Source organism: Salvia splendens, chromosome 5 (assembly GCF_004379255.2).
Source record: "Salvia splendens isolate huo1 chromosome 5, SspV2, whole genome shotgun sequence".
NCBI lineage: Eukaryota > Viridiplantae > Streptophyta > Magnoliopsida > Lamiales > Lamiaceae > Salvia > Salvia splendens.
The window spans coordinates 1,215,649-1,229,085 of NC_056036.1; the positions used below are offsets into that span (position 1 = coordinate 1,215,649).

General features: G+C 34.7%; 2 protein-coding genes across 2 annotated transcripts; one reads left to right on the forward strand and one right to left on the reverse strand.

The window, feature by feature from the left end:
* Window positions 1–1,325: 1,325 nt before the first annotated feature.
* On the reverse strand, window positions 1,326–5,758 carry LOC121801869 (aldehyde dehydrogenase-like). Its single transcript, XM_042201313.1, has 10 exons — window positions 5,477–5,758; window positions 4,097–4,165; window positions 3,900–3,996; window positions 3,537–3,743; window positions 3,093–3,208; window positions 2,782–2,886; window positions 2,373–2,545; window positions 2,177–2,267; window positions 1,943–2,092; window positions 1,326–1,669 (listed from the first exon to the last, which is right to left on the reverse strand). The coding sequence occupies exons 1-10, from the start codon at window positions 5,666–5,668 to the stop codon at window positions 1,436–1,438; spliced, it is 1,434 nt and encodes a 477-aa protein (XP_042057247.1). The 5' UTR covers window positions 5,669–5,758; the 3' UTR covers window positions 1,326–1,435.
* Window positions 5,759–9,692: 3,934 nt separating this feature from the next.
* LOC121801796 (protein YIF1B-A-like) lies at window positions 9,693–12,334 on the forward strand. The gene is made up of 5 exons (XM_042201207.1): window positions 9,693–9,809; window positions 10,605–10,794; window positions 10,940–11,038; window positions 11,162–11,313; window positions 11,838–12,334. The coding sequence occupies exons 2-5, from the start codon at window positions 10,627–10,629 to the stop codon at window positions 12,214–12,216; spliced, it is 798 nt and encodes a 265-aa protein (XP_042057141.1). The 5' UTR covers window positions 9,693–9,809; window positions 10,605–10,626; the 3' UTR covers window positions 12,217–12,334.
* Window positions 12,335–13,437: the final 1,103 nt, after the last annotated feature.

Below are 13,437 nucleotides of genomic sequence, written 5' to 3' on the forward strand. Positions count from 1 at the left end.
GCCCGGGCCCACAACCGTGCCGCTGGCAAGAGCACGGTTGTGGATGCTCTAATTGAACGAGTGGAAACTGTGAAAAGAGGAATTCATGCTGGACTCTAAACAATGCTCAATATATAAAGTTTTTGGTTTTACTTCATGTTACATTCATAAATTATGTTGAAACCATTTTAAAAGTTATCATTATTTCAATAGTAATATATTAGTAAGGGGTTTATCTTGTGTTAGCATGATGGTATAAGTCATGATTGAAAACAATATTATAAATAACGACAAATAATTAATTTAACTTTATTTTGTTTGTTGATTTGTTGTTTGTAGTTAATTAATAAGCCTTTTCCCAGTTTATTGGCGTCAATTATGAATCCAAATTATCCAATTACATCTCTATTGATCGGTATATGAATAATAGTAATGATTATAAGATTCTATCACTTTGCATGTGTTAATATTTCAACCGAATTTAAGATTGGTGAATCGTAAAGGGACATTTGATATTAATTGGAACTTGTACGAGATAATCTCATCATAAGTGCTAATAAATAAGTAAACAAGGCGACAAATATGTTAATTTATTGTAAATTGTTGAATGATAATTTTTTATTAAATTGAAAGATTTTATACTTCATTCGTCCCATTAATAAAGTCTAAAAAAACTAGGTATAGAGATTATGAATGATTATTTAAACTATAAAACCATAATCGCGAACTTGTTTAAACTCAATTATGTAAAGAAAAAAAATGAAAAACGAAATTATATGTACGGGCGCAACACACAATGCGCCCCGGTTTTCATATGGACAGATACATTTGAAACGAGACGTCTAAAAAAATAATAAATTGAGCCATTATTAATGAGAGAAAAGAGCTAATAATTCTTTCCTTTAGACGTAGGCGTAGCTCAAAGGATTCAAAGGCCCGCCACACTAATGGGCTAGAAATCCATAAAAAGCCCATGTACACTATTGGGTACTAAAATTTAATTTGTAGCATTTGGCAATTTTCTATTTTACTTGTAATGAAGAAGAATTTTGTAAGAACTATACAAAATATGCAAATGCTGTGTCGAATATAGAAAAAAATATCCCATCAAGTAAAAATTTAATGGTATGGATATATTGTTTACATATTCCATCAAGTAAAAATTTAATGGTATGGATATATTGTTTACATAATACGTCTGCCAATCATAATTGCAGAAATATTCTCTATCTCAGGCCTTTTTTTTCTCTCTTTATGTAATTGTAATTGTAATTGTCTAGAGTCACTATATAGCAATGTGTCCAGATAACTAATTGTTTTACTTATTTTTGTGTCACGTTAATCAATTATGAGATAATTAAATTTATCATAAATCAATAAAATATTTGATACTTTGTATTACAGAATCAGAATAATGCAGTAGCCATTCATAGCCTGAGCTAAAAATGGAAGAATTTTACCAACAAGTAGATAATGATCGAATAATGTCAAGAAGATTGCCTTGTACAACCGCACGGAGAAAACGACGTTTTCCCGGAGTGTACGGTGGGTACCTTGCCGATATATCAAGGGCAAAGCCACGTTTTAGAAGAGCCTTTTTGTGGCTAAAAGCATCAAATGAGAACTTCCCATGATATGCTCCCATCCCACTCCCACCTACGCCTCCGAACGGTAGTCCCGCCTCAAAAAACTGCAATCGAATTGTAAAACCATGAAAATTTGATCAAACTCGAGTCTGTATTTACAACTTCAAAAATCACTCGGAAAAATTATGAATTTAAAATTTATTCGCAACGGTCCCATAACAAAAAAAATATAATTGTCGTTTCCTTTATGAATAGACCTTAAGTACTAAATATTTTTACCTTGATATAATCCTTATAGATGAACATTAGCAAATAGGCTCAATGGGAGCCCATACTATTATTTTTTTCTGCGTCGACCCGAGGAATAAATCACTTACGTGTAGAACGGTGTCATTGATGATCATAGCACCACTTGAAATGTTTCTAACAAACTTGTCCTCCAATTTCTTGTCATTTGTAAAGAGATATGCAGCAAGTGGCTTCTCTTTAGCATTGATCACACCAACACACTCCTCAATCTTATCAACCTTCATTATTCCAAGATATACAATATTCAATATCATGTGTTCTACTTTAATTAAGAGGGAATTGAATAAAATGGCATGTTTTACCGTAATTATGGGAAGTATAGGACCGAAAATTTCTTCATCCATGAGGAGAGAATCGGTCGAGACGCCCGATATAATCGTGGGAGCAATCTTGCTGAAAAATAAACAGCACATGCATGAGGGTTTTGATTGTGATACGAAGCGCACATCAGTTGGTAAGATTGAGTGCTCGGTTTTCGGGTCAATTTCAAAAACTTACAGACTGGATTGATCACGTTCACCTCCCCGAACGATCTTCCTTGAAACCTCGTCGTCATCTAGTAATTTTAACAAGCGGTTAAAATGGTGGATGTTGACGATACTTGACAATTCCTTTGACCGAAGAGGTTCTTTTCCAAAGAACTTATCCAATTGAGACGATAGAGCATTTACCTGAATATATCAATGACAGTGTGAGTTAATACTTTTTCCGTCCCCTAAAAGTAAAGAATTTGAGGATGACGAGTTTTAAAGCAAAATTGATAAATGAGAGTGAAAAAAAGAAAATGTAGTTGAAGTGAACTAGTTTTGGTGGACGAACCTGAATGACAAAAAAGGGAATTATTTTTAAAGGATCGAATATAGAAATTTTATGTATGAAATTAGGGTTTGATTAGATTGGTAATTACCAGTTGTGGGAGGAAGTCTTGTGTAGTGATTATGTAGTCTGGGGCAATGCAGGTTTGGCCACTGTTGGCGCACCATTTGCCTCCAATTATTCTTCTTGCAGCCACCTTTTCAACCAAAGTATAGAAATTTACATCATTATAAGAAATTATATTTATATTCTCTATGTAATCTTCATAAGTCTTGTCATTAAATATGCTAATATGTTTTATTTCACTTTTACTATTTTCTACTAATTATCTTTTCAATTTTTTAAAATTTATGTCAAATCAAAGTAGGACAATTAATTTCAGATAGGGGATTATTAATGTACCTTTAAGTTGACTGTGGAATCAACTACGACTGGACATTTCCCACCAAGCTCCAAAATCACTGGTGTAAGATGCTTCGCCGCAGCACTTAGCACGATTCGCCCCACCTTGCCACCTCCTGTAAATTTGTGTGATAAGTTTAAAATTAATAAATCATGAAATTTAGTCCGGCTTTAATTAGTCTCATTAGGTTTGAAATATAATACTCAAATTGTAAAGTTTATTTTCTTAATTATCAAATTCTGTGTATAAAACAATGTCTCTTGATGATGCTCAAACAACACCGTTTCTATAAGATACGTACATTTCCTTCTTCTTTTTCTTTCCTTTTTTTCTTATTTAATTAAACAACGACGTTTTGAATATCACCAAAAGGCATCGTTTTATATAGAAACAAGATAAATGAAAAAATGTGAAACTATATAGGAGATTTTAGCAAGCATTACCTGTGTACAATATCTTATCCCATTTTTGTTCTAGCAAAGCAGTGGTTTCGGCCACTGCCCCCTCCACCACTTTCACCGCTGATGCGTCCATGTATTTGCCCACGAGCTTCGCGAGCAGCGATGACGTGGCGGGGGAGCTCTCCGATGGCTTCAAGACGACAGCATTACCGGCAGCGATGGCTCCGACCACCGGATCAAGTGATAGCACTTAATTATCAAAGGAATGAAATGAGATTGGAATAAAATACGGACAATTAGTAATTAATTAAGTGTCGCGTCAAATAAAATAAAGAGTCTTGTGTGAGACCGTAAAGACCATTAGCTATAAGACGGGTCAAGATTCGGATTCGGATTCGGACTTACGAAATGGAAAGTTCCAAGCTGATATAACTAACACTACGCCGAAAGGTTCTGGGACGATTTTGGCTGATGAAGGGAAAGAAATTAACGATGTTTTCACCTGCAAAAATACAAATAATTCAAAGCAAGCCTGGTGAAAAAATAAAAATAAAGAAAATAGATGATTTATTGATTATTAAGTGTATTGAATGTTACTCTACCTTTTGTGGCTTCATCCATCGATGTAATTCCTTCAATGCCAATTTGCATGATGCTGACACTGCAGAAATCTACATCATAAATATAATTAAATTATTGATGCCACGAATATATTAAATTATTGATGCCACGAATACAGATATAATTCTTCCTTTTATTTTTGAACAAATTTAATCACAACAAAAATGATAATATCCGGAACTTGAGACCTATGTGCTAAGTTCTAATAATATATTACTATTATCGAGTTTACTAGGAGGATGTTTGGTTTGCAAGATTGTATCCGAGATTAAATTTATAGTGTGTTTGGTTCATGAGATTCAACCCGGCAACTCAATCCTAGATGAATAATCATGGGATAATTAGTCATAGCTAACCTCCTATGACTAAAATAATCTCACAACTTAATCCTAGATTGTAAGTATCTTGGTATTATTTTTCTTGGAAACCGAACACCGCTTAAGAATATAAAATTTTAAAATGATAAATTTACAAAAATAAAAATATAAAAAATCTTACTTTAAATGAGTCCGGTAGAGGAAATAACTAAAACATGAAATTTTGCATGGACTGCACATGCAAGTTCTTGTCATCATCATAAATCATCAATTTTAACACGGAATATTATTGAAATCTACAAGTAGATAACATGAATATCAATTTTATCATCTCGATATGTACGCAAACAGAAATTATTGAAAAGCATCATTGTATACCTAGTAACAATAAATATAGGTGGTTGTAATTCTAGAAAAAGTATACAGCTATAGGTGGTGATGGAGTATAAAAAATAGTAGTACTATTTGTGAAAGAAATGATACCACAAATACAATATATATACACATATCATGTGTGGCCATATCCATTTATACAGCAAAATTTTTAGAGAAAGAAATGATTCCACAGATAAAATATGGAGTATACACATATCATGTGTGGCCGTATCCATTTATACAACAAAACAATCTCAATCGTAATAATTAAAAGCCACATTATGTCATATGCATCTTGCTTAGCTTTTAAGTATCATTCTTTAGCAAATGGTAAGATTTTCCCAAAAACTAGGATGGTGGTGATGTAAATATTATTTTAATATTGTGAAGTGGTGTTTAATTAGGTTAGGTGATACCTAGAGAGAGTAAATATAGTACTTATCTCCTAATTATTTTTCAACTACGAACTTTTCTTCACTAATATCATCCCAAATCTTTTAAGTCCCATTAATTTTAAACCTCTATAGAAAAACATATAGTCATCTATAGGGTTAAACTATTGAAGTTTACAACCATTAAAATTGATAGAATTTTAAACTTAATTCAACCAAGATTAACAATATAAGAAGAAACACACATGATGAACATGAACATGAATATGAATCCTACCTCATGAATAACTGCTTCAAATTCCGGTTTTTGGAGATCGGATCGCAAAGCTTCGACTATTTCCTCGTTGTGAAGAGAGACAATCTTCTGTATAGCTTTCAGCTGCGAAAACCGCCACTCGAAACTCTTCGTCTTCCCGGTGGCGTAGGTGGCTCTCAGCTCCCTCACCGCCGCCTCCGCTCCCACAGCCATTCTCTCTCGGTCTCTCCAAAAGCAGAGGATATGTGTAAGTGAGATCGATGTTAATGCGATTTTGCCACAAGGTGGAGGAAGCAGAAGGGCATAGCTTTTCCATATGCTATCCTTTTATAGTAATTTATGTCGTCTTGTAATTTATTCCTCCACTTTTTATTTATTATACTTAGGTCTATGCATGTTCATTTATGTTAAGTGTGTGTAACATTTCACACGCTCGTGATTAGGGCTGGCAATTTTTGACACGACACGATAACACGACACGAACCGGCACGAAAATAATGGGTTTGGGTCAGAGCTTATTGGGTTCGTATCCTTATCGGGTCGACCCGTTAAGGACACGAAAATTTCGTGTCGTGTTCGTGTCGTGTTCGTGTCGGGTTCGTGTTATCCGTTAACAATACGTGTTCGTGTCGTGTTCGTGTCGTGTTCGTGTTATCCGTTAACAAATAATATTTTAATATTATTAATTCTTATTATTTTCATTTTTAATAGGTTTAACCGTTATCAGGTCGTGTTGTTATCGAGTCGTTATCGTGTCATCTCGTGTACGTGTTGTTATCGTGTCGTGTTGACCCGAATTGGTTCGTGTCGTTAATGGGTTCGTGTCGTGTTCGTGTCTGAGGGTTTCGTGTCGTGTTCGTGTTCGTGTTTGAGGTTTTCTTAACGGGTCGTGTTCGTGTTTGTTGTTATCGTGTTCGTGTCGTTATCGTGTCGACACGATAACGACCCGACACGCACGATTTGCCACCCCTACTCGTGATCTATCCTCTTTCCTAATTTCTTAATTTAATTTCTATAAGGGCAAATTGCTGAATAAATCATGACATTTGAATGAATTTTTGGTCTGTCTTTTAACTTTAAAAATTCAGCCGAAAAAATCATGGAGTTTGAAATTATGTCCGAGTGAAAATTATGGTGAAATTATATCTGATATGCCAGCCGAGGTATCATACCTAGACGTTATTCCTGCCACGTTAAATGTCTGTTTATAAAAAAAATAACGATGTTGTTTCGTTGAAAACATGAACAATGAAAAGAAAGCATGTGAAATTATAGAGGCCTATAGATATAGGGATAGGAATTTTCTAGTTCCTAAAATGGAAAATTGATTAATTTATAATTTGAATATCCATATATAGTATGGTAGTAATTGATCGCTGCAAAACAGTTGAAATCGACCAATATAAAATTTAATGCTACTAACAATTTGACAGGACCCAAATGTGGGGACCAAAGTCCCTTGTAGAAGCAATATTCATTTTGGATTTTGTTGTTTCATTGGTTTTCTATTGATGATAACAGTGTTCCATTAATTATGTTTCAATAACAATTGAACACATAAATTAAGAAACGGGCCACAACTTAATTATAATTATGTTTCAATAAAAATTGAACATGTATATTAAGAAACGGGTCACAAATTAATTAAGGTGATGTGATGATAATGAAGATTCTCATTTGAATCTCTCTATATATTTACTTTTTAATCACATTAATGAACTTTTAGAAATATTTGGACATTGAAATTAATTATAATTATATATACTTATAACTTAAACATCTCAATAAAGCATATTTTATCATATATTTATCAGTATCCATTTAAAAAAAATACTATTCTACCTTACAAGACATGATAAAACACAAAATAATAATAAAATGATTTCTTTTATTATTAGATTTAACTTAAGTACTATAAACACTACAAGATGATATGGTAAGACCAAGTGATAAGTGTTGGGTTGCTTTCAACCAAACATTGATATTTCCTTATAGCATGGGTAATTCATAATTGGGCTACAAGAATTTCAACAAACTCTTAATAAAACAAATTTTTAATTCGGCTTTAAGTTCCCATATTTATGTGTCACATGTTCTTGTCATGAGATATCACAATCACTCATCGGTAGTTGTTTGTTAATATAGTATGGATATAACAGGGGCCAACCCTTTTATAGCAAATTCATTTAAAATGATTTATTTTTTATTAGATCATATACAAAATTTTCATTTTAATAAATTATTATACATTTTATTTTTTATTTCGTATGATCTACATTAATATTCTTTGAAAAATCTTGGCAAATGGGTTGAGCTAATATCAACAATGGTCAAAGTGTTCGACAAAATGCTTAATAAAACTTCAACAAATATTTCTAGGATTCTAACTTTAATGTTTGTCATGATTCTCATGAACTGTAAACCATTAATTGTGTTAATATTTATATGAATTATGCACGGCATGAAATTTATTTGACACCATGTCGTCGGTGGTTATAAGAAAATTAATTATTGATACTCAATTATGTGTACTAAAATTTAATTGATATCACGTGTTGGCATATTTTATTTCGACCTAACTTTCACTATAGATTGAAATATGGGTTCCCGTAAATAATGATTTTAAATAGTGAGCCATTAATTGTTTGAGTGTTAACCATTACTCCATTAGTATAAACAGTACGAAGCTCACGTTGACATTGACAACACTTAATTAACACTAGATCGTCAAATGGTTGGAGATTAAATAAATCAATATTTCGTTCTCGGTTTCTAACTTTGTTTTGTCGTCTATCAAACTTATAGAGAAAGAGAACTCATCAGAAGGGAGACGTGCCCCAAGAAACATTGCCCAACCGAGAGAACAAAATTAAGTTTGGCTTATCTTTTATCAAGGAAGACTCAACACTATAGAGATAATTTAAGATTCGGAGTTCGGAGAACAAAATTATGTTCTCTCACATCTTTAGAGAGGGCAACCGACCAGCCGATTTTCTGGCAGGTAGGGGGGTCCAGACCCCTGCCATCACTTTCTTTGATGCGGATTCAGCGCCTCGGTATTTGAAGTCGCTCGTGAGGATGGATCAGTTGGGCTATCCGAACTTCAGATTCAGATATCGAGATGGATGACTACTACACTTGGCTCGTGGTTTTGATTTATGGTTTTTATTTTTTCCTTTGGAGATGGCCAACCCTTGGTCACCATCCTTGTATTTATTTTCTTGTTATGTTAGTTTTATCGTTTGTTAGATGGTTAGTACCCGGTCTGTGGGGATACCATTGTAGCTTTGTTAGCTCTTGTGATTTGTATCTCCTGTGCGGACCGAGTCACTTTTAGACTTGATTGATTTATGTTTCTTTCGTGATTTTTGATATTGACAGGTTGGGGGTCGGCCTTAACCCTCCACCGTGATGATGGTGTTTGAGGGAAAAAAAATTTAAGATTCGGAGTGACCGAAATAAGAGATGATTGATGTGCATTGTGCGTGTAAGAACTTAGACAATATCTAGCCGTCTTTGGTATTATTGTTGTGATCGTTGAAATATTTTCCTTTGCTTCCCCAAAAAACCAAAGGCGTGTCCACTTTTGCGACTCGATGGTCAGTCCGGACGATTTGACAACCGCAAATTTCCATGTGTTTGTCATTTCATTATCTATTTTGGACACATGAAATGTTTCTTTTGTAAAAAAGATGTTCCTTTTACCTTGCTGAATATTTGCTTTATTATATTAAAAGAAGGAAATTAAGTATCCTCTCCTTTTAGTACACTATAATATTAATTTGGATACACATGTATCACCAATCGAGTTATTGCATGCCTAATTTGAATGTTCATCCCCATTTCAGTTGCCAATCATTTTCGGAAAACGCCACTAATAAATTGTATTCGGCACGTAATTAAACTTTTGAAAAAATGAAATTAAATATACATGCATCTCAAAGCAAAATCATTTACAATCTATTAAGCGTGTGACAAATATTAGGAATGAAATAAATGATGATTCCTCCTTCCACTCCAAAATTTATCCATTTATTTCTCCCATTCCCGTGCACATGGACCATTCAAAAATATATTTTAGTTAAATAAAATAAATGTTATTCTTATATAGTTTTTTGGAAATAATAATACTAATAAACTACACTAATTTAAATAATAATGTGAAAAAATAAGAATACTAATATCTTAATTTATTATTATTAAAATAATTATTATTCCCCCGGTAAGGCCCAATCCTACATACTAAGCCCATTATGTAAGCCCAAGGCTTAACTCTTTTTCTCATCAAAACTCTGTCGTTTCGGTTTCTCTTCTCTACCGGCGATACATTCTTCCTTTCCCTTCGCCGTCTCCGGTAAGCTTCTCTCTCTCTGTCTCTTCCTGTTCAATAAACCAATATATTGAAAGATCGGACATGTGTTGGGGCTTAAATCGTAGCCAAATTGGTCCGGGTTCGGATCCAGGGTTTTGGTGTGATGTGGGTTTCGCGTTTACTTACTACTTCATTTCTGTTTGAATCTGTGATAGGGATGTGTGTATTTCGTTTCGACGTGTTTGAATCACATTTTTGTGTTGGATTCAATTTGATTTGGATTTTTGCACGACGGAATTCGGTTGTGCGTTTTTGAGATTGTTAATGTGACTAGGAATTAGGAGCCCAGTGCTTGAATTGTGCTGGCACTATTCGTTTTTCCCCATTGTAGTGGATCAAGCTAGTATTTTAGATAACTAAAATTTGCCGTGTTGATTGATTGAAGCAATCATGTTAAGATCTAACGTGCATTTTGTTCAAGCTGAAAAGCAAAGAAATTATGCCATTGGACGAAGTTATGGGGCTTTTACATTGAGTGAGGATAGATTAATAAAGCATGGTATAGAGTATTTGAAGGTTAAGATGGAAAAAACAAGTGCAGAATTAATCAATCCTTTAAAGTATATGGTGGTTAAGCCTGAATGATTTTATTTATCCTTCGTATTAGTAGATGCCCTCTTTAGTAAATTAAAATTATGCTAAGAGATGAAAACGGAGCTTGCTTTGCTCATTGATTCATTAAATTCTCATTGCTGTATTTATGCTTGATTTTGTTGTTCTTTTTAGTTTATGGATTTGCCTCTGAAAAGTATTGATAGGTGTTTATTTTTCTTGTAGATTTTGATTGATTTGAGAGAAGATGTATGATAATGTTGGACCACAGCCTGGTGTGCCTCGTCCACCGAATGCAGCAGCAGACCCTTTTGGGAATACGTTTTATGGGGCAAGTTCGGGATTCATTAGAGGTGGACTGGGTGCTTATGGAGAGAGGATTCTTGGATCGAGCTCTGAATATGTGCAAAGCAATGTGAGTAGTGATGGAGCATGAAGTCTTTTGTGGGCTTTAGATGAGTCTGTTGATGCCTTGAAGATGCATGCCGTTAATGCTTATAGTACTAAGACAACTCCATTCTAATAAGTTCTCATCTTATATTCTGATTGTTCTGAAACAGATTAGCAGGTACTTTTCTGACCCGCAATATTATTTTCAAGTCAATGATCAATATGTGAAGAACAAATTGAAGGTCGTTCTTTTCCCATTTCTACACCGGGTAACCATTTTGTTCTTCAACGATGTTTTTCTGTTCAATTGTCTGTAATTGTGAAATCCTTATGATGACGTCATTAGTTTAGTAGTAACTATTACCGCTTTAACTTATTTTCATCTCATTTAGGGCCATTGGACAAGAATCTCCGAGCCAGTTGGTGGCAGGCTCTCATACAAGCCCCCTATTTACGATATAAATGCTCCAGACTTGTACATTCCTTTCATGGCATTTGGTACCTATTTGGTTCTTGCTGGCCTATCATTAGGACTCCATGGAAAGTGAGTTTTTTCTGTATGCCTTGCATTCTGTTCTTGTTTCTGCCTACCCCGGAATAAGAATTGGCCTCATTAAGTGAGCTTCTTGTCTTTCAGTACTTCTTAGATGCTTTTTGAAATGATTTGATTTACTGGTACCTGAACATGTCACTCATTTAGTCGATAACATTTCTGTATTTTCGTGTGTTGTCCGGAAAGGTTTTTGGAGGCCTGCTTATTATTTGTTTGTGCATATTGGTATTTGTGGCAAAACAAAATCTTCATTCGCCTTCCTATTTATGGTGGAATCTAAAGCAGTATTTTCTTCGTTTCCAAAACTTTTACAAGAAGATGATCTTAGGTTTTAACTAATACCAAGACTGCTAAATGTTAAATGTCTATTGCTTAATTTCATAGCTACATAAAAATTTCTCTGTTTGAGCTTACACTGAGCATTGAGTTTTGCTATTCTGTCACTCACTGCACGTCTACAGTGAGATTATGCGGGGATAGTTTGTCTCATTCGGTGTAATATGCTTATGCTGCAGGTTTAGCCCCGAAGCTCTTAACTGGCTGTTTGCCAAGGGGGTGGTTGGTTGGTTTTTTCAATTCTGCCTGCTGAAATTGACGTTGTCCACCTTGGGTAGTGCGGAGGCACCTTTCCTCGACATGGTGGCGTATGCTGGATACACTTTCACAGGATTGTCCCTAGCTGTCTTTGGGAGAATCTTTTGGAGCTATGCATACTACTTTCTGCTACCATGGACATGTTTGGGCATGGGGATTTTCTTGGTGAAGACGTTGAAACGAGTCCTGTTTGCAGGTTATGATTCGACCAGGCATCATTATCTGCTGCTCTTCATCGCCTTGGCGCAATTCCCACTCCTCATTTGGCTGGGTAACATTAGTCTTAACTGGCTTTTTTAGACACCTATGACTCCAAATATTAGCAAAGAAACATGATTTCTGTTGAGTGTAACTGTATCTCCTTTTATATACCTGAATCTCTATGATGGTCTAAATGTTTTTAGCTTTGATCAGATAATTATTCGTTTATTGTTTTATTTCAAAGTAGCGAGTGCACAAGCTCGGCGACATCCAATAATTTCAAAGCCCCCACTTGGGTCACAGACTCACAAGCTAACGCTGCTAAGCTCGGAGACCTTACTTTGCATTTGATATATGGTTATATACAATGGTTAGCAATCATCTTATATCAATGTAGGATCATAGGTATCAAAGCAACAATAATTTTATTATTCATGTATTAAATGATACTCACAGTGACATAGGATTAAGCTCAATTACAAAGCATACATCAAAGAAGCAATTCTTTTCACCACTCAAAGAGATACTAATAATCACACCCAAAAACAAAAACAAATACTACATATGTATGAAATGTTGAGTTAACAAACTCAATTTTTTTCCAACTCTTTACCCCCACATTCTTCACACGCAACAAAGTAGCACGAAGCACATTCAAATCCGAGAAATGTAGACACATTCTTGTAGTGACAAAGATCGCATCGCCTCTTGAGAGTGATATAAGTGAAAGTGAGAGAGTGATTAGGGTGAATTCCATGCATCTCAAATCTCCCCCCTAGTTTCACATTTCTGTAGCAGCCAGATGCACTCTTCACACACTTAGGGTGGAAAGATACATCGCATTCGCGACAGTGATACATCAAATCCTTGGGATACATTTCCACTTCACAAAACTCGCAGTAGAAATCAGAGGGATGGTCTAGAGAGGCATTAGAGGTGAACAACAACGCGTGCTTATCCCACTCACGATCTGTTATACTCTTAGGCAGTAGAGCCTCGAAAGTAAATAATCTAAATCTACAGTCATCATAAATGCAATGATAATAATCCTCAATGAGTAGAGACTTGTGATAAGGGTGAAGTAGATGTGTAATACTTGTTGGTAAAGATGCACATTGGATATCTATCTTTGTCCCACATTCTTCACACTTATACCCTATCCCATTTGTGTAAACATTACACTGATCGCAAAGCCAATACGAGATAGCATCCCTAGACTTTGATTTAGGAAGTGCATAGAGTGTGTAGTTATGGCAGTGATCATAATATAGTTGGGAGTTTGGATGTAAAGCATTATTGTGGTACTTGCAGATTCTTCGT